Source organism: Octodon degus, unplaced genomic scaffold, assembly GCF_000260255.1.
Source record: "Octodon degus isolate 3935 unplaced genomic scaffold, OctDeg1.0 scaffold00004, whole genome shotgun sequence".
NCBI classification, from domain to species: domain Eukaryota; kingdom Metazoa; phylum Chordata; class Mammalia; order Rodentia; family Octodontidae; genus Octodon; species Octodon degus.
The window spans coordinates 24416653-24435239 of NW_004524580.1; the positions used below are offsets into that span (position 1 = coordinate 24416653).

The window sequence follows — 18587 nt, forward strand, 5'->3', positions numbered from 1 at the left end:
TGCAAATCACCTGAGGAGCTCATAAAAATGCAGATTTTGCTTCAGTAGGTTTGGAATAGGGCCCAAGAATCTACAGTACTAACCAACTCCCAGGTCATGCCAAAGCCACTGGTCTGCAGACCACATTATGAGTGGCAGTGGTAACCAGAATAAATTCAGTAAGAGCCACAAATGCAAGCTAGTGTTAGAAGCCATATTTTTTTAAATGTAAAAGAAACAAATTGATTTTAATAACATTTATTTAACACAGCAGATCCCCAAAACTATCTACAAACATGTAATCAATATAAAAGGACTAAGATCTTTTACGTTTTTATATGGCTTTAGAAATCCAGCATGTGTTTTACATTTACTGGTAGCACATCTCAATTTCAATGAGTTATAATTCAAATACTCAACAGCCTTGTGTACGCAGTTAGTGTAACTGTAACTGGACAGCAGGGTCTAAGCTACACCTTGGCTGGCTCCTGAATCTGACATCTTCAAGCTGTGTGAATAATGACAGAGCTACTAACATTCATGAGCATCGGTACTTCTCTTGGTAAAACAGGAGTTATTTCTAGTCCACACATCTGAGGACACAATATGGTAAGTGTCCGAGAGTTAGCACATAACTAGCACTTTTTTTAAATGTATTTAGTACAGGATCTTCAGGGTCTCACTGCACAGACTGGACTAGTAGAGGTCCTCCTGTTTTCAGCCTCCCAAGCACTGGAATTACAGGCCCGTGCCACTATACCCAGTCTCATTCACCCTCTCAGCATGCCCTAGGGGCAGGCTGGCACAACATGCAGGGGATCGGACCCTAGAACTTTTAATTGTGAGGTGCTGTGACAATTATCACAACTCTCATTTACTGGGTGCTTCCATAAGCCAGGAGCTTTATGCACATTAGGTCTATTAATTTTCACCAAAACCCTCTGAGGTATGTAAATATGATTTTTGTTTTCCAAGTGAAGCAAATGAAACTCACAGAGGGGGTACACTGCCAAGGATTCAGCTAGCAACTACAGAAGGTGCAAGCTGCGTCTATGTTTGCCTCGCTTCTCTATCATGTTCCCATTTCTAGCAATGTGAAAAATGTAGGACCAGGAATACAGCTCAGCTACACAGCGCCTGCCTAGCAAGTGCAAGGTCCTGATTTTTGATTCCCGATGCCAAAAAAAAAAAGTGTATTACCATTAATATTCTTAATTTTCAATTGTCTAGAAGGAAGAACCAACAAAAATAAAGGACACTTTAGCAACTGACAAAATATAATACATTTCTGTGTTATTTAGAAGCTTCTAAGTGCTTGTCCATATTATGTATCATTTGCATCATATAACTACCCTACAAGGTAGGAAGGACAGATTTTTTAATTTTTATTATTTGTTTTAATCATCTGTTTATTGTTACAGGGTCTCACTACGCAGCTTGGACTTGTACTGATCCTCCAGTCTCAGCCACCCTAGTGCTAGGATTACAGGTATGCACTACCATGCCCCGTTTCAGTGGCCAGCATGGCATGTGGGACCAGAGATCAAACCTGGGTCCTTTCACTTGCCAGACAGGCACTTAGACTGCTGAGCTAACTCCCCAGCTTGCTTGCTTTTCTCTTTCTTTTCTTTTCTTTTTTTTTTTTTTTGTGATACTAGGGATTGAACTCAGGACCTGGCAGGCACTTACGCCCCTGAGCTCTCTCTCTGGGGAGGAGCAGATATCACACTTTCAAGAATAAGGAAATAGGGATGATGAGAAGTGGCTTGCTTAAGTTTACATTAGCAGAATCCAGGTATTAAACTAAAGGCAAGAGCACGCTCATTCTGCAATATGTAGGAAATATAAGGGGCAAGTAGTACAAATTTTTCCACTAATTTTTTTACAATTAGTAAAAAATTTGAAGTATTCTAGATCCATCAGCTTAATATCTTAAAATGTACACAAATAATATATCATTTAGTCCCAAGAGAGGTTTAAGATGCCTGAAGCGGTATTTTCACAAATCTCAACATTTGTGCAACAGCTCACCTGCTTTCTAAAGCTCCAACAACTAAAGCAATCAGGTAGCACGGTATCGGCACCTGCAGGAGGCAAACACACACACAAGCTCTCATCAGTGTTTCCGAGTGGTATGGCGTCGGACAATTTGTATTTGAGGCTAAGCATATTCCCTTTCAAATCTTCACACATTAACTGAATTGCATTCCTCTTGCGCTTCCCAAGTAGCTCCTGCTTTTAAGAGGCCAGATAGGTCAAAATTGTGGTACAAAATATTTCCAAACACTGAGTGCCCTTTTATTCTACGAGGAAGGAACACAAAACCTGACATGCGAGGGTCAATGGTGCACAGAGTCTGAAAGGATATTTTAAGCATGTCTCAAAAAGTAACCTGTAAGAAAGCTCATGTTTTCCTTTATGTTTTTTTCTGAGTTTTAAAGCCTTTTTATTTTTAAAATTTCTTTATGTTTTAAGTCAACAGTAAGTGGAAGCCAAAGTTATGGGAGAGTGGAATTTCAGAAGCTGTGTTGGGAGCGAAATTCTCCACTGTTAGATCAATAACACACACACACACACACACACACACACACACACACACACACACACACTGCTTGCTAAAGAATACAGATGTGAGCCCCATAACCAGTACATAGATATGTGCAGTTCACCATCAACAAAAACAAACAATTTAGATGTTATCATCTTACTTTCTGGTTGAATTTGTATATTTTCCTGCTTGGATCTTCTGGGTCAGGCGTTTCTCCATCACGAACAGCACTCATAAGGGCCACCAGTTCTTTAGGGACAGACACCTAGGCAAGAGGAAGTCACCTCCAGTTACAAATTAGAGTTTATGTACCTTAAACTACATAATCTTTCCCCCTCCTCAGCTATCTAGATAATAAACAAACCATGTAATCAAAATTATGCAAATACAAGTTGTGTAAAGAGAAACAGCAATATATAAAACTGGCTTCCCTTTTATTTTTCCCATCTTTTTGAAACAGGGTCTCACTATGCAGTTCAGGCTGGCCTTGAGCTCACTTTGTAGCATAACCTGGTCACCAACTCAAAACGACCCTCCTGCCTCAGCCTCTTGAATGCTGGGATTACAGGCATGTGCCACCATGCCTGAATAAAACTGGTTTCTTTTAAAAAAAATCAATATAGGGCCAGGGAGATAGCTCAGTAGAGTAAGTGCTTGCCTGGCAAGCACAGGGTCCTGAGTTCAATCCCTGGCACCTCAAAAAAAAAAAAAAAAAAAAAAAAAAAAAAAACACCCTACATTGGATTTCAAAGACAATCCATAAAAAATAATGTAAAATATCTATTCATTCATACATGTATAACAAGAACAGAGTTTTTGTAAGAAACAACTAAAATCTTGGCTCTGCTGCCTACCTACTGCAGTTACTTGAGCAAATAGCCTCCCCAAGCCTCAGCTGCCCCAGCAAATATGGGTACGATTTCATAGGTTTGCTGCTAGGAATAAATGACACACTCGCCTGTCACAGCAGCCACCAGCTCTGTTCCCTTCCTATTGTACCTCCAAAACAACGCTATACTTGTAGAACAGATAATACAGTGTTGGACAATTTTATTTAAAACACTTGGAGTTATAAACAGAACAGTTAAGGGTAGTAATTGTGAAGAACTAATACTTATTGACAAAAACCACAAGATGATTTTCTCTAGAAATCTGTATTTGAAAAATCCTTACAGGGGAACCCACCGGCTCACTTATGTGCCTGTGACTCTCAAGGTCCGGCTCTGATCAGTGCCAGAATAAAGGACCAGCCTGCACTAATGATCTAGTGAGTGTGCTTGTCAGTACTGCTCAGTTTCCGTGTGGCTTTTGCACGGCCTGTGACTGCGCTAGGCACAGAATCAGGAGGCTCGTGAACCAGGGCTGCTACAGTTACTCAGGAAGTGACTTGGTTTCTTTTCCTCTCTTCATCCAGGAAACGATAAAGTGAGTGATATATACCTGAGAAAACCGAGGTCATTAGGTTTGGCAGAGGTAACATAATTTTTTTTTTTTTTTTTTTTTTGGCAGTACCAGGGATTGAACTCAGGACCTTGCACTTGCCAGGCAGGCACTTACGCTGCTGAGCTATATCCCCGGCCCTGCGGTAACATAATTATTAAGTGGTAAAAAGTCCTGAACTCTGGGGTTCCTTGCCTCCAAGAACGGTACTTCTCCAGCACTTTACTGGATGCAGTTTGATTGTGGGATGATCTGGGAACCAAGAAGCAGGTTGGTCCTCACTTTATGTGCTTGGTCAAAGCCACTCTGGCCCTGGGATGACGCTTGTGTGTTAATTATGGCCAGGTTCTCCCCCAAAGACCAGCTAGACCTGTGCCAGGAGCAAGTTCAGTACCGGAGACCACTCTGCATTACATGCTACTAGGATTCCTAGGAAGATACTTCACAGCTACAGCATGCCTTTATAGAAACTTTAACCCTGCAAATGTTAATTTTTAAAAGTTTGAAAAAAAAGGACTAAATTTTCATCTTCAGATCCAGATTTCTCAATTCTATTTTAAAAATGAGAATGGTATCCACTTCCTTTTCCACACTTACTATATTTAAAAGTACCCTTAAAGCTGAGATTCAGAATGAGGTCCACGGCCCTTTTAAAAAATATATTTCAGGTAGGCTTTGATTAGGTAACATAACCCAGCCCTCATCAGTTATCCTCTCTGCTTATCTCATGCTGCACTTACGTATCACTTAATTCAGAAAAACAGTTGGTGTGATTTACCTCTGCGGTATAGGTCAGCTTCACAGAAGGAGTGTCCTGGCAGGGGAGAATTGCTCTGCAGTGGATGGCCTGGGAGGAGAGAGAACAAAGAGGCAGAGCTGCCGTATTCCTTTCTCATGCATCGGGCCACTAAGAAACTATTAAAATTACAGCACTGTTCTTGGACATGTTCCTTTTGAAAATAAAGACGGGTCTCTCATGTCTTGGGATCTCTTAGAGTAGCAAAACTAGATCTGTGAATAAAAACATCAGATTTAATCTGAGCAACTACTTTGAAGATAACAATATGTAATGTAACAACCACGGTTAATTTCCTAGTATCTTGTTTTGAAATTCTGAATCATTTTTTTTTACCTTTTTGTTGCTTTATGTCTTTCTGTTCTTTTCTCTTTAAAACAAAAACCATCAGCTCTGCCCCTTTCATCTACAGTCAAGCCTCACATTTCAGGTGAAGCATGACGCAAACTACAGCACAGTAATGCACATTCTCTGTACAACTCACTGGCAGACCATGCACTAATGAGCTAGTTCTCAAATAGAATTCAGTCAGTACACAAGGCAGGTTGATTCAGTTTATAAAAATACACAAACGTGTAAGCTACCTAACAGTAATGCCCAGGGAAATGCCCTTAGGAACCCTGAGAATAAACCTGAAAACCACAGCCCTCTACTCTGCCATCTTGGAGGTTACTGAGAACACTGGCCTCCTGAAGGCTCTACAGGACCTATAGCAAAGAGCCCTTTGATTCCCTACACTTATTTGAACATAAAACTATTTTCCACTCATTAGCTATCTACGTCTACTGGGATACCAGTGTTCTGAGGAAAACAGCTTGAGAAATGCGTGACATTTTCATCTTGCAGCAAACTCTGAGAGTAAAAATAAAGAAGGAGGGAGAAAGAGCAGATCTCTCAATACATGTAGACATAGTCATTCTTATAATATCCAAAGGTTTCAGTCTCTCCACATCAATGTTCCTAAACACTGGTTCCATCAAGAATAAATAAGACAACCTACCATTCCATAAGCTGATCTGTTTATAAATAAATCTGTGACTACTGCTGGGAGGCAAAGGAATTCCAGCTTCCTACCGGGCTTAAAGGAATACCGATACTACCATCCCTCTCTAACACTGTTAAAAATCCTAGGCTTCCTTAAAACCCCCACACTAGAGCTCACAGACCTAGACAATTTCCAAAGACATGGGTTCTCCCAGCTGACCTCTAGCTGGGTTAAGTGAGACTAGAAGAACCATCTCATTCTCCTCCAAACCAAGTTGCAAAGCCTCTAGATTTCCTCACGTAATTGGTGGCTTGGCAATGTCAAAGAGGTTTTTATATATACTACACTGGGTAAGACCAAACTGTAAGTAAGTATATAGAGAGAACTATAATAAACAAATTCATTAAACGAAAATCACATCTACATGTTTCCTGTGGCCTGCAATAATTTTTTTTTAAATAATTTCTGAAGGTAGTATAATCTCGCTCCTATATTTCTAACACTGCTGCAAGAAATGAAGTATTCTTTTGAATACTTAAGGAAGTATTTTAGTACATTAAAATTTATGTTCATGTGACTCACTAATACTGTTTCTCAGTAACTTTGGCTTACGAGAAGTCTATGAGAAATATTGACTAAAAATCAGATATGATGAAGAAATAGGAGAGAGAATTGCTATATTCTTGCCCAAAGCAATTTATCTCTTCCAAATTACTGAGGTAAGGTTTCCTAGATTTCAAAGATATTTTAATTCAGCCACACAAAGTAAAATGTCTACATCAAGCTTTGCTAAGCTTTTTAATGCAAGTCTGGGCCTCACATACAGGAACAAGATGATTAATGTGGAAAGTACCTAAACAATGCCTGAGAACACAGTAAATGTTAGGCATTGGGTCCATTAATTTTAGTAATGAGTTACTTGATTATTAACATAATTAGGTTTTTTCCTCTCAGGAAAGAATCTGGTACTTATCCTTGTGACAGATTGCCTCTAATTATATGGTTATTTACCCTTAGCTTGAAAATACCAAACAAAAATAATCATACCAAACAATAATATCAATACCAAGTATCAATATGAGTACCAGTACTGATCAATACCGGCAACAAAAAGTAAAAATACCAAACAGAATAATCATATTCTAAAGGTATATGAAAAATAAACATGTGTACATGTACAGAGACCTTTGTATAGTGCATGCTCCCTGCTCTCTGGGGGTCATCTCTGAGCAATGATGTTTAGAGTTAGAAATCCGATCTTTCACTTTCTGTTTAACTGTTAAGTGCTTTTGTAAGTATTTTTGTTTCACTAATTTTTCCTAGTATTTTATGACCATTTACTGAGTTTCCACTCTATAGCGAGTTTTACGTCAGGTCCTGAGGAAGTAAATATAAATAAGACCTAGACTCCAATTTAGGTGGACAATTTCAAACTAAAGAAAACTTATTTTTACAACTACATGAATGTATCAGTAGCAAGACATATACATAAAGATATGTGGTGTTTGTGTAACAGAAAGCAAGACACTATATTAGCTAAGGTCCACATATTCATAAACCACTGTCCATCTTGTTTCCTGAGACCTCATGTGCCGGAAGTGTTCAGTACAGCAAACCACTCTGGCGCCTATTTTACCTGGCACTGACTAAAGAGATATGGGTGCTCCTTTCCAGACGTCTGTTCAGGAGTGAGCCACTGAAGAGCAGAAGACTTCGGAGATGTCTCAAAAGAAATTTCTATAACAACCTCTTGATTTCTGTATAAAAAACCCAAAACACATTAGTAGAGCATAATTCCATTGAACTAAACTTTGAATTCATAATATATACAGTGAATAACATAAATAATATTAAATGAGGGCTCATTATTAATGGAGAGGATACTAGAGGCCAGCAGCACCCTCCCTGGGTTACTGTGCTCCTTGCTTTTCTGACCTGTGGGTCCTCTTTGCTCCACTGAGCTGACCTAATGAAGACATCCTGGGAACTAACATGGGTTGGTTCCCCAGTTTGCAGGTATGACATGATTTAGTTGTTGACAAAGTGGACGATGAGAGAAGTGAGTCCACAACTCCAGCTGTCGCATGGAAGGTGCTAGGGTGTGGTACAGAGCGGTGCTGCTCCATAATCTCTTACTGACCTGTGACATGGGAAGTCAAGGAATCAGCAGGAAGTGCAGCTAATAATAAAAAAGTGTGTATTTATGCCCTGTATTTAATCTCCTCTTCCTAACGATTCACATTTATTGCATTTTACAAAGATTCAGCTTATGTCTGAGTGGAGAAAACAAAAGCTTCCCCCTTCCCACAGGTAGTTTTGCAGGCACTCATGATGAGGAACAAGAAAGAGCTTTCACTGTCAGCAGACCTGTCAGGGCTTGAAGCATGACTCTACCATTCTTGGGGACATAAACTCGTGGGATTCCTTCATCTGTAAAATGGACTTGATGGAGTCTGCCTTGCATTCTGCCTTGGGGTTTCCTTTTGCTTTCTTGAAGGGAAAGAGAAGGCATGAAACACTGGCCACCAGAAAGTAGGGGCAGATCACTCTCGTCTGAGGCCAACAGTTTGCAGGCTTTCCCTCCTGAATGTGTCCATGAGTGGGCTATGTTCCCTTATGAGAATTATGGCTGCCATTTCTTGAATAAGTTACTGGATTTATCCGAGATTCCCTTTCCACAGCTGGGCAGTATAGATCGTACCACGCAGGGTTATTACAGGACTCAAGAATGCACCTACATCACTTATGGAACGACCGACTGCTACACAGACACGAATTCTATGCGTGGTGATATTACTTCTGCTATCCACTGATCGTAACGCCTGGCCTCGTGGCAAAGGTGGGGCGTGCACAGTGTGCAAAGGCTCCTGGGTTATCCTGAAATGTCTCCTTAGAATGACAGGCCCTGTCACCACTCCAGATAATAGTAGGATCAGGAGTAACTAAACAAGCCAGTAACCCAAAGACCTATTCTTGAGTGTTGCTTTTTGAGACAAAGTCTTGAGATGTAGCCCAGCTGCCCTTGAACTCACTTTGGGCTGTCTTCAAACTACTCTCCTGCCTCAGTCTCCCAAGTGCTGGAATTAAAGGTTTTCATCACCACATCTGACTTGTTTCTCTTATTTTGCAGGGCAAGGGCTCGAGCCCAGGGCCTCATACGTGCAAGGCAAGTGCCCTAGCCAGAAACCTAGTGTTTTAGGCAATAAATTTATTTAAGATTTTAAAAACACATTTTTTTTTTTTACTATAAACTCATATTTGAACACATTCATAGGTATAGTGTGCTAACTGCTACATACACAAACACAAAGGGAAAGCGCTCTAAATTATTTTAAAACACATTTTTCCATTATTCAGGTACACAGGACAATAGGGGACAGCATGCATACTTGCTCAGAGCGATAGGCAGAGAGATTTCCATTGGTGATCCTTTGTAACCCTGTCTTTCTCCAAGGGCATATTTCACTTCTTGTCCATTGATCACCACTTTTTCTATTGTAAGGTCTTTTGTGTCCAAAACCTGAAATCAAATTTTTAAATAAGAAAATAGTTTACACATCAGAAAAAAAAATGATATTAAATATAGATAAATTACAATGATTACAGAACCAGTTGCTTATACAGAATAAAATAGAGTGACATTATAGGAATTAATGGAGGCAGAAGTTAGTCTAGGGCTCATCACTCAAGACCACAAGCACCCTGAAAATTTGGAGGTTCTAAGATTCGGGCTGGAGAGATAGCTTGGCAGTCTAAGCTCTTGCCTAGCAAGCATGAGGACCTGAGTTCGAGTCCGAGTACCATATGCCATGCTGGCCCCGAAACTGGGCGTGGGGCACATGCCTGTAATCCCAGCGCTGAGGGGCCTGCAACAGGAGGATTGCTATGAGTCTGAACTTTGTAGTGAGACCCTGTAGCAACAACAACAACAAAATGTAAAAAAAAAGATTTTTAAGATTTGCATTTATAAAGCTTGATCATTCTGGGATAGACACATGAATTTTGAGCATAACTACAATTCAATCTAAATTAAAAACCCCTTATTTTTGTCTCCTAAAACTTAACTTGTTTTACAAAAAATGTTGCCTATATCTTGTTCTTTTTTTTAATCCAAACTCTTTAATCTATCTTTCCCTATATTTCTGAGAATTTATATAGTCCAGCTTCTATAGTATATATTCATAAATAGTATACTCATATAGTGTACTTCATACATCTAAACATTAAAACAAGTCTTGGCATTTGCTAGGCAAATAAGCAGACTGTATGTCACTACTGTTGTGTTACTCAAAAAAAGCTCATCCTCATAAAACAACTGACAAACAAGGACCAGGAGACTGAATGTGCTTGCCATGGCTAATTAAGGATGACTATATGGCAAAAAGGGGGGACATCAAGAATGTGAGCAGTTTTTACCCCTGTAATCCCGAGCTTAGAGAGCAGACCCTCGCATTATCCCTCAACTCATCCTTTCTAGAACTTTCAACCTTCCTGTGCCACCAAACTGTTTCCAAACAATCTAAACAAGCCTCCCATATTGTTTTTAAGTATTAAATTGACCCTTCTACCCACTAATTATTCTATTTTCCTTTCCTTTCCTTCCTCCCTTCTTCCCTCCCTCCCTTCCTTTCCCTCTTCCCTTTCCTTTCCTTTCCTTCCTCCCTCCCTTCCCTTTCTTTTCCTTCCCTTCTCCTTCCTTCCTTCCTTCCTTCCTTCCTTCCTTCCTTCCTTCCTTCCTTCTTTCCCTCTTTCCCTCTTTCCTTCCTGCCTCCCTCCCTCCCTTAAACTCCAAGGGCAATCTGTGGCTGCTATTTCTTCCTCATCAACCATTCTTCCTTTCTCCCTCTTCAATCTGGCTTCTAGCTTCTTGTTACTGGACATTTGGTCCCTCTGGTCCACAAGATCTTCTGTGACAGTCACACAAACATGGTGACCTCTGTCTACTCACAGCTCTGTGGACCTTGCCACTTGGCTTAAACTTCGTCTTTAGCTTCTCTGCCTTTATACAAACAGTTTTTGTACTTAAGCACTTCTTCCTTCTTCCTCTAATTCCAGAATGTGGATCTGCCCTCATGTTCTAGCCTTGGCCCTTTGACTTTCTCACTATATTCTTTACTCGCTAGCTTTTTCTCATGCCCATGACCTCAATTAGTATCTCTGTGAGCTGATGACCTGTCTATTTCTACAGTTGTATTCCCCACCCACGGTGTCAGCTGGAATCTGTGATCCAACAATGAAACCACCATCATCCCCCCAAATCAGCTCTCTCTTATGTCTTCACTCTGCTACTAGAACTCCTCAAGGAGTTTGAAACACAGAAATAATCCACAATCTTCCCAATTTCACACAGTTCACTAGAAGGTATTCTTTTTTTTACACTGTCTTAAAATAGTTTCTTTTCTTTCTTTATTCCAGCAACCTAGACCAGATCCTGAGTAATCCGAATTCCTTGGTATCTCATCTCTCTATTTCTGGCCCATATTTGGATTAGAGAAGTTCTGGGGGTTAGAATGCCAACAGTCACCTCTCTGTCATTTCTCTTATGTTAGATCATTAGTAGAGACAGTCACAAGGGCAATCACTAAGCATGGTTCCCACCTCTGCAGTGCCAAAGATTTGTTTGAGAAGACATTTCCATTCCAACTAATTTTATTCCTCTTACATTTTTTTTTCTTTTAAGGGTAGCTAGGACCCTTGAGATAGCTCAGTGGACTATGTACCTGCTTAGGCAAGCAAAGGGACCAGGGTACAATCTCTGGCACTATATGGTGTGCCAGCCCTGCTCCCAGGTGCACTGGCCCTGCCCCCAGGTGCACTGAGCTGGCACCGAGTTCTGTTGTGGTGGTGTGCACCTGTAATCCCAGCGCTGGGGAGGCTGAGATAGGAGGATTAATCACCATGAGTCCGAGTTGTGTAGTCAGACCGTGTACCAAATACCAAATACATAAAAAGAGTAGCTAAACGTGTTGAGTACTATCTGATTGCCTTCTAATGGACAATTCTTTCAGTTTACTTTCTTTTTTAGGTATCTTTAACTGGAACTGGCATATCTTTCTATACTCACATATTTGGAATATACAGTTTGTCTCTTAATAATAGTTATGTCTGTCCTTTCATATTCTAATATGCACACACACATATAGATACCTAATTTAATAATACAATTTGAGTATATAGGTTTATCACAACCCCTGTTTAAACATACCTTACAATCATCAAGATGAACACACTGGTCATTTCCCAGTGAATGTGTCTATTTTCTGTACTGCCTAAAGTTTTCAGATCTGCTCTGAGTCAGAAAAATTGGTTCTAGTAATAACTTTTTGTGAAACTTTTCTCATATCCCCTGTATGTGGTTGGTCCTATACTCTCCTCAGGCACTTCTTATACTGTAGTATAATGATTTATTTTGTGTCCTAAATATTTAAATAGACAATATTCCTTCAGATTCCCATTCCCAGGGTTTAGCACAGGCCTGAAAGCTGTAGATGTCTGTGAATGTATGAAGCAAGTTCTAGACCAAAAGAAATTAGAAAACGTAAATATTCTCTGCATGTCAAATCCTAAGCCTCCGTCTTCATTTCCAAATTTTGTAAGTCATCCTTCAAATTTCTCTGATAAATGTTATTAAACAATTAGTCAAAACTATAGTAAGTGAAACAAAAGAAGTTAGACAATTGACAAATTAGAATAAGTACTTTTAGTAAACATCTATTGAGCACCCACTATGTACAAGATGAAGATACCAACATACAGTTGTAACAAAATAGCCCTACTTATGGCAGAAAGTTATTGAGGATACAGCTTACTGTATTTATAGCTTACTATATTTCAGTCTCCTCTTTAACAACATACCAAAACATTTTTTTTTTAAAAAAAGAAGGCTTGTACTTCTGAGTAGTTGATCAGTTGCCATGAAGTGTATGACTGATTTCCTTCTGTATAAGTTACCAGGAAGTTCTGTGTCAACATTGGGCCCAATCCATACGTGTATAGGGCTTTATACCAGTGTCTTGTTTCTCCAACCTTCATTCTGTCTTCCTCCAAATTCCACAACTATTAAGTTATTATACTGCATGCTATTTTAAGTAGCCTCAAATTCCTTAAGGAACAAAGTGAACAAAGAGAACTTTATGCCTCATTATTGTATCTTTAGAGTTTCTACATGTTATCTATAAATTGCTTTGAACAACAAAACCAAACCCACAGGCTTATCTGTTAAAACCAAAACCAAAGTAACACTTTGATGTTTTTCTTGCTTCAATCATTAATTACTGAAGATCAAGGTTCATTCCTTGCCGTCTGCCACTCACAAGTGTTTGGTCTTGGCCAGGACAGTAAGACCTCTTTTTTTTTTTAGATGTCATTTACCATAAAATTTATTCCTTTTTTTCATAATTTTATTGAGAAACAAATTGCAATGAGACAGTTGCAAACCAAATTGGTAGGACAGATTCAATAATTAACACATTGCATACATTCTTCCTAGTGGTTAATTGCTGTACAAGATGTGGACATGATACTCTATTTACAAACACTATTAGAACAAATCCCTCTATTCATTAAGAGAATGTAACTATATATCTATCCTAACCATTTTGAATACATAGATACAAAATGGACATTCATCTGTATACCCTTTTTTTTTTATTAAGTTCCGTTATTTGAATATTATAGGTGTGTTAACTCAGCAAAATATTCTAAAAGAGTACAGTAGTCCATAATAGTATTGGGCCTTCTGCTTCACTGGCAATGTCAGAAATCGTTGACCTGAGTCCCCTACAGCTTAACATAAGAGCATGGCTTTACTTCTTATACTTCGTTTTTATACTTTTCTGCTGGATGGTTAAGACCAAGGTAAAGCAGGACCTATGCAACAAGAGTTGTAGCTTTTGGGTCTGATAAGGTCAGTGAAATCCCCTCAGGGTTTATCCTGAGATCCTGTACCTCAGATTGTAGAACCTTTGTCAGTGTCAGCCACATGGATGAGTCACGGCCATTGCTTGGCCAATGTGCTCTCTGTGAAAGCCTGAGAGAATGTTTTCTCTCCATGTGACTCTCCTTAGGCACACTCAACATCATCAATCACTTTCCTCTTTGGCCCCATAATCTCCTTGATCAAAAAATCTGGGACACTACCGAGTTACATGATGTTACAGTACAAGTTCTCATATGTCCTGAGTCTTAATTGACCTTGGAAGGCGAGGGCCAAAATGTTGGCTTTCCTTGCGGCCCTCCTTTTTCTCTAATTTTGGTCTGCAAACTTAGGTTGTTAACCATCCAGAAGACAAGCTTATTGTTATTACCATACAACCTAGGCTGTTAAGCTTAAACTCACTATCTGTCTGAATAGTAAACATCTTAGGCATAACATGGAACAGGTATTTTTCATCAAGTATTGATATACTGAACTTTAAGTCCCTACAGAATATGATGAAAAAACATTTAAAACTTAGAATATATTTTTAAAAATAGGCATAAAGAATTATATAATTCTTGTGTTTATACATAAGTCCAAAAATCTAACCATATACAACCTTGAAGAAGGACAGTCCCACAACATTCCTTTTCCTGTCTCTTGCCTTCATTCACCACCCCCTTCTTTTTGAACAATCGTTTACCCGAGAGACAGCACAGCAGCAACTGGCATGTCATGACAAGCAGCCCGTATTCAGAAGACCAGAATGACAGGCATTCCAAGCATGAACCTACTATTACAGATTACCATCTTCAGTGCAGTTGCTTAGGTCACAGGTATCAGTATACATAGTTAGTCAGGGTGAGAATCTTTCCAGTTAACTGCTAGATACAAAAATCTTCTGGAGACTCTCAGGATCATTACCTTGCCCATCTTCTACATATAACCGTATGGCTTGTCACTGTCATGTTTCCTAGCTCTTCTCCTTTCTCTCTCTTAATTAGTTAGTCCTCAAGTTCCTGCTTTCCTTTTACTTGTATTATACCTTTCTATTTGTATTTCTTCTAGTAAGACCTCTTAGAAGTCACCCAATTGATATCTTGTTTCAATAAAGGAAATGCTTGAAAGTTATCATATAGTATTTTGAATACCAAACTAGGTGTAAACAAACCAAAACTTGGGAAAGACTATAGAAAGCTGGGATTAGCACATTTACAAGCTCCTATGCCATGTCCCAATGCACAGACTCCAGGAATGGGGTGAAAGGGGTGAAAGAGATGAAATGCTGCCTCTACACTCGGCCAGCACCAGTCTCCTGTCATACCTCAGAGTGCTGGGATGGCATCTCACTGTTGGGATGCAGTGCGCACTATTATTAACACAGCCCACATGAAATCTAACCATTGCTTTCTATTTGAATGTGTCCCTGAGTCAGAATTTTGAGAGTCCTTACACGCCCAGTGCTACGGCCAGAACGTGAGATATAAAGAAATATGAAGCACAGTCCCTACCCTCAAGTTTCCCTAGCGAGGAAAACAAACAAGCTCACTTAAATAGGAAAATTGAGAGGAGGCTGTTGGTCTCAGGTTCTAGACATAAGTAAGCCAATAATTTTAAACGAACAATCTTCCTTGTACAAATTTAACCTTATTATAACTTGTTAATTTACTAAACAGACAGGCCAAACTAGAAATCATACTTTAAAAACCCTACTTTTCTCTAGATTTAGGGAATTTAAAAACAAGCTTTTAGGAGCCACTCTTCAAGGTGTAAGCCTCCAGACTCTAGCTTACAGAATGGAGTTAAAGCTTTTTATTTTTAGGAAACAGGGTGTGGTGCAAGGCCATGCTGAGCCATGATAAGCTAGGAAAATTCACCCTTTTTTAATAAAAGGAAAGAATTCATTGAAAGGGAACATCAGCCCTGCTGGGGTAAAGCTGCCACTGCAATGAAAGCTAGCGTGTACTTCAAGACCAAAGTACAACATACAAGGAAACGGTGAGCTTCATATTTACAATGCTTTCATTTTTTCTTCCTTATAGCACTTTTGATGACTACACAGCAATACAGAAAAGTAAGACAGTTAAGCGCTTTACTAATTCCTAGTAATGAACTCAAAGTGGATAGAGGTCTATCATACAAGCAGGAAAGAGGCGAAACCCCAGTTCTTATCTATACCTCCTTATTCTGCCCAATTATCTGACCCACTAATTTCTTTGCTCAGTATCTAATTTAACTGCTTATTACTAAGTTTAATAGGTATCACCCTACAACACCGCAAAATACCCGGTACCATGCACACTACTCTAGGCGGGAGGTAAACAGGACTGTTTTACTCAGATTCCACTTATTTCTCAAACACTGTTCTGTGAAACTTTTCAGATGCAAGGTACGGTCCCAAACACAACGGGTGCAAGAACACTGAATATGGGTTACATGGTACAAATAAAATCATTGAATAATATTCCATCCACCTAAGCATGCTTTTATTTAATATTTAGATAGTTTATATAAGTATTAAAGTCCTACTGAGTCATCCTTAGAAAGCCCGAATGTCCCACCTGTCCTTAAATTACTAGAAAAATCTGGGTAATAAGCAGCAAAAGCATGAAGATCCCGAAAAGAAACAGAAAACAGGAACTGGAAGTTTCAAAGCTGAGGAGTGAAGGACCTAGGGCTGAGGGCCTTGGACCGGTAACAGGGAGCTGTCCAAGGACCAGGCAGTGGTGGCAGGTGGGGACGAAGGGGTGTGTGTGTGTGTGTGTTTGTGCGTGCGTGTGTGTGAAGTGTATGGGATCCGAGTTGTAGAAGAAAGAGTATTGCACGATGTGGGGTCTGAGGAGGGGGCTCTGGGCTGCGGGCCGAGAAACTGGGGAGACCAAGCGGGAAAAGAGCTAGAAAAAGGGATCGCACGCGCGTGGGGCTGGGACGGCGTGAGCGGCAAGTCGCGCACCCGGTGCCGGGCTGCACCCAGAAACCGGGCGGGGTCTCGCGGGCCCGGCGCGCGTGGGGTGAAGACGCGGCGCGGAGAAGAAGCGGGCTGAGGAGGAGATGCCGAAGGGCTGGGGCTGCGGCGGGGCCGGCGCGGGGCCACCGGGGCGCCAGGGGAGGAGGCGGTGGCCGGGGCGACGCGGGCGCAGACCGGCGCCTCCTCCATACCAGGCTGCGCAGATTGTCCTCCTGAGACTGGATGGTGAGCGCGGCGACCCCGGTCAGCGCGCGGCGAGCAAAGTCCACGGCGCATCGCAGATGCAGGTGCGTGGTCCGGCAGACGGTGGCCGGCGAGGCTAAGGAGCAGGTGTCCAGGACCTCGGGCATGGCTCCGGGAGACTCGCCGCACGCCGCCTCGCACCCGTACAGTGGCAGCCGGAGTTCGACAGAACTGAGCCTGGAGCGGAGGAGAGAGCCGGGCTGGCAGGACTCGCGGGGCACGCCGGGAAAGCGAGTTCCTCAGAGCCGGAGGAGCGGGGGCGGCGTCGGGGGCCGAACCACCAGTCCCGTGATGCAGCGCGCGCGGGCGCGCTAGGTCATCTGGGAGTGCTGGGGCGTGGTGGGGCGGAGGGGAAGTGCCTGAGGTGGAGTGGGTTACTGTTAAGAGACAGGGTGGGCTGGGGGGTGAGAGGTGGGGCGGTGAGACGGACCGGAGGCTCCCGCGTTAATTCCAATAATTTCAGCAAAAACTGAGGAGACAACAGAGTGCTAGATCATCTGCAGTGTCAACAGCGAGTGGGGCGGAGTTAAGTAGGATAAAAGAGCTAGTTGAAAACCGTCGCATGTGCAGTTCCTCGTTAGTATAGTGGTGAGTATCCCCGCCTGTCACGCGGGAGACCGGGGTTCGATTCCCCGACGGGGAGGCACTACAAAGTTTTTCTTTTACGCCTAAGTGTTGGGAAACCGAGTCCATTTTAGTGCTGATCGTGCATCTTTGCAGTCTCCGAAGAGCTAGAACAGAGTAAAACGAAGTTCTCATCTTAGAATTGTGTGATTAGCTCAGTTTTGCAGTCTTTCCGGAAGAAAATAAGGCAGTATCGAAGAATGCAATTCCTTTAGCCTCCACTTTAAATTAGAGGGCTGCTTTCTAAGACCTTCCACATCTGAGCCTTTCATCCTGAGTACTTGCGTTGGGGACACGTTGAAAAATTTTTAAGCAGGCACAACTTGCTTGGTGCGATTGCGGTTACACAGATTCAGACAATGTAAGGATACACAAGAAAGAATGGGTGGGTGCATTCTTAAGAATTAAGTGGATTTACCTCTTAGGCTCAGAAAGAGCCTAGGGGGAAGCTTAGGCTTTTGGTTTCAGTGGCCGGGTACTAATTCCGTGAGGGCATGATAGAAGAGGATGGATTTATAGGGAAGATGCTAGCTTCTATTTTGAGTGCATGCAGTTTGCGAACTTATGGGAAATCGAGGCAGGAGTGTTCGTGAGTCACCTGGACTGAGGTCCACAGCTCCGAGGAAATGCCAGTTAGATGTGAGAAGTCCCTTAGCGTGGTGGCTGGAATGATGGTAACGGTTAAGCTCGACTCAAGAAGACTGAGATGAGAACAGTGATAAGGAGTTGTGAGCAAACAGCACAATTTAGTTTTCAAAAAAACTACAAGAAGTGAAGTCTGTAAACTAGATCGGAGAGCCGACCAACACTGTCACGTGCAGCCCAGAGGGCCATCAGAGTAAGAAGCAGAAAGTTTCCTTTGGCTTTGGTAGCATGGGGGCGGGGGGGAGAAGACCCCAGTTGTGTGGACTTTCGTGGTTTGCTGAAAGGTGGGAGCCAGAGTGGTGAACTGAGCAACGAAAGAAGGGAAGGGGAACATGAGCAACCCTGTCAGGATGTGTGGTCAACATCAGACAGGGTAGCTAAAGAGGAAAGCAGCGTTGGGAAAGGGGTTTTCAGTTTTGGGGGGTGGTGAGAAAAACTTCA

At 41.5% G+C, this 18587-nt stretch overlaps 1 protein-coding gene and 1 non-coding gene across 4 annotated transcripts in view; one reads left to right on the top strand and one right to left on the bottom strand.

Annotated features, from left to right (window-relative positions):
• The window catches only part of Lta4h (leukotriene A4 hydrolase), a 37228-nt gene extending 20159 nt beyond the window's left edge, over positions 1-17069 (bottom strand). For all 3 annotated transcript variants that reach the window (XM_004623803.2, XM_023716560.1, XM_023716563.1), the window contains exons 1-6: positions 16826-17069; positions 9138-9268; positions 7385-7505; positions 4746-4814; positions 2688-2792; positions 2011-2063 (exon numbers count right to left, since the gene is read on the bottom strand). In XM_004623803.2, the coding sequence (XP_004623860.1) occupies positions 2011-2063; positions 2688-2792; positions 4746-4814; positions 7385-7505; positions 9138-9268; positions 16826-16984 (638 nt within the window). In that variant the 5' untranslated portion in view covers positions 16985-17069. The remainder of the gene's footprint in view (positions 1-2010; positions 2064-2687; positions 2793-4745; positions 4815-7384; positions 7506-9137; positions 9269-16825) is intronic.
• Positions 17070-17448: 379 nt separating this feature from the next.
• Trnad-guc lies at positions 17449-17520 on the top strand. The gene has a single exon. It is a non-coding gene; the product is annotated as a tRNA-Asp (tRNA).
• Positions 17521-18587: the final 1067 nt, after the last annotated feature.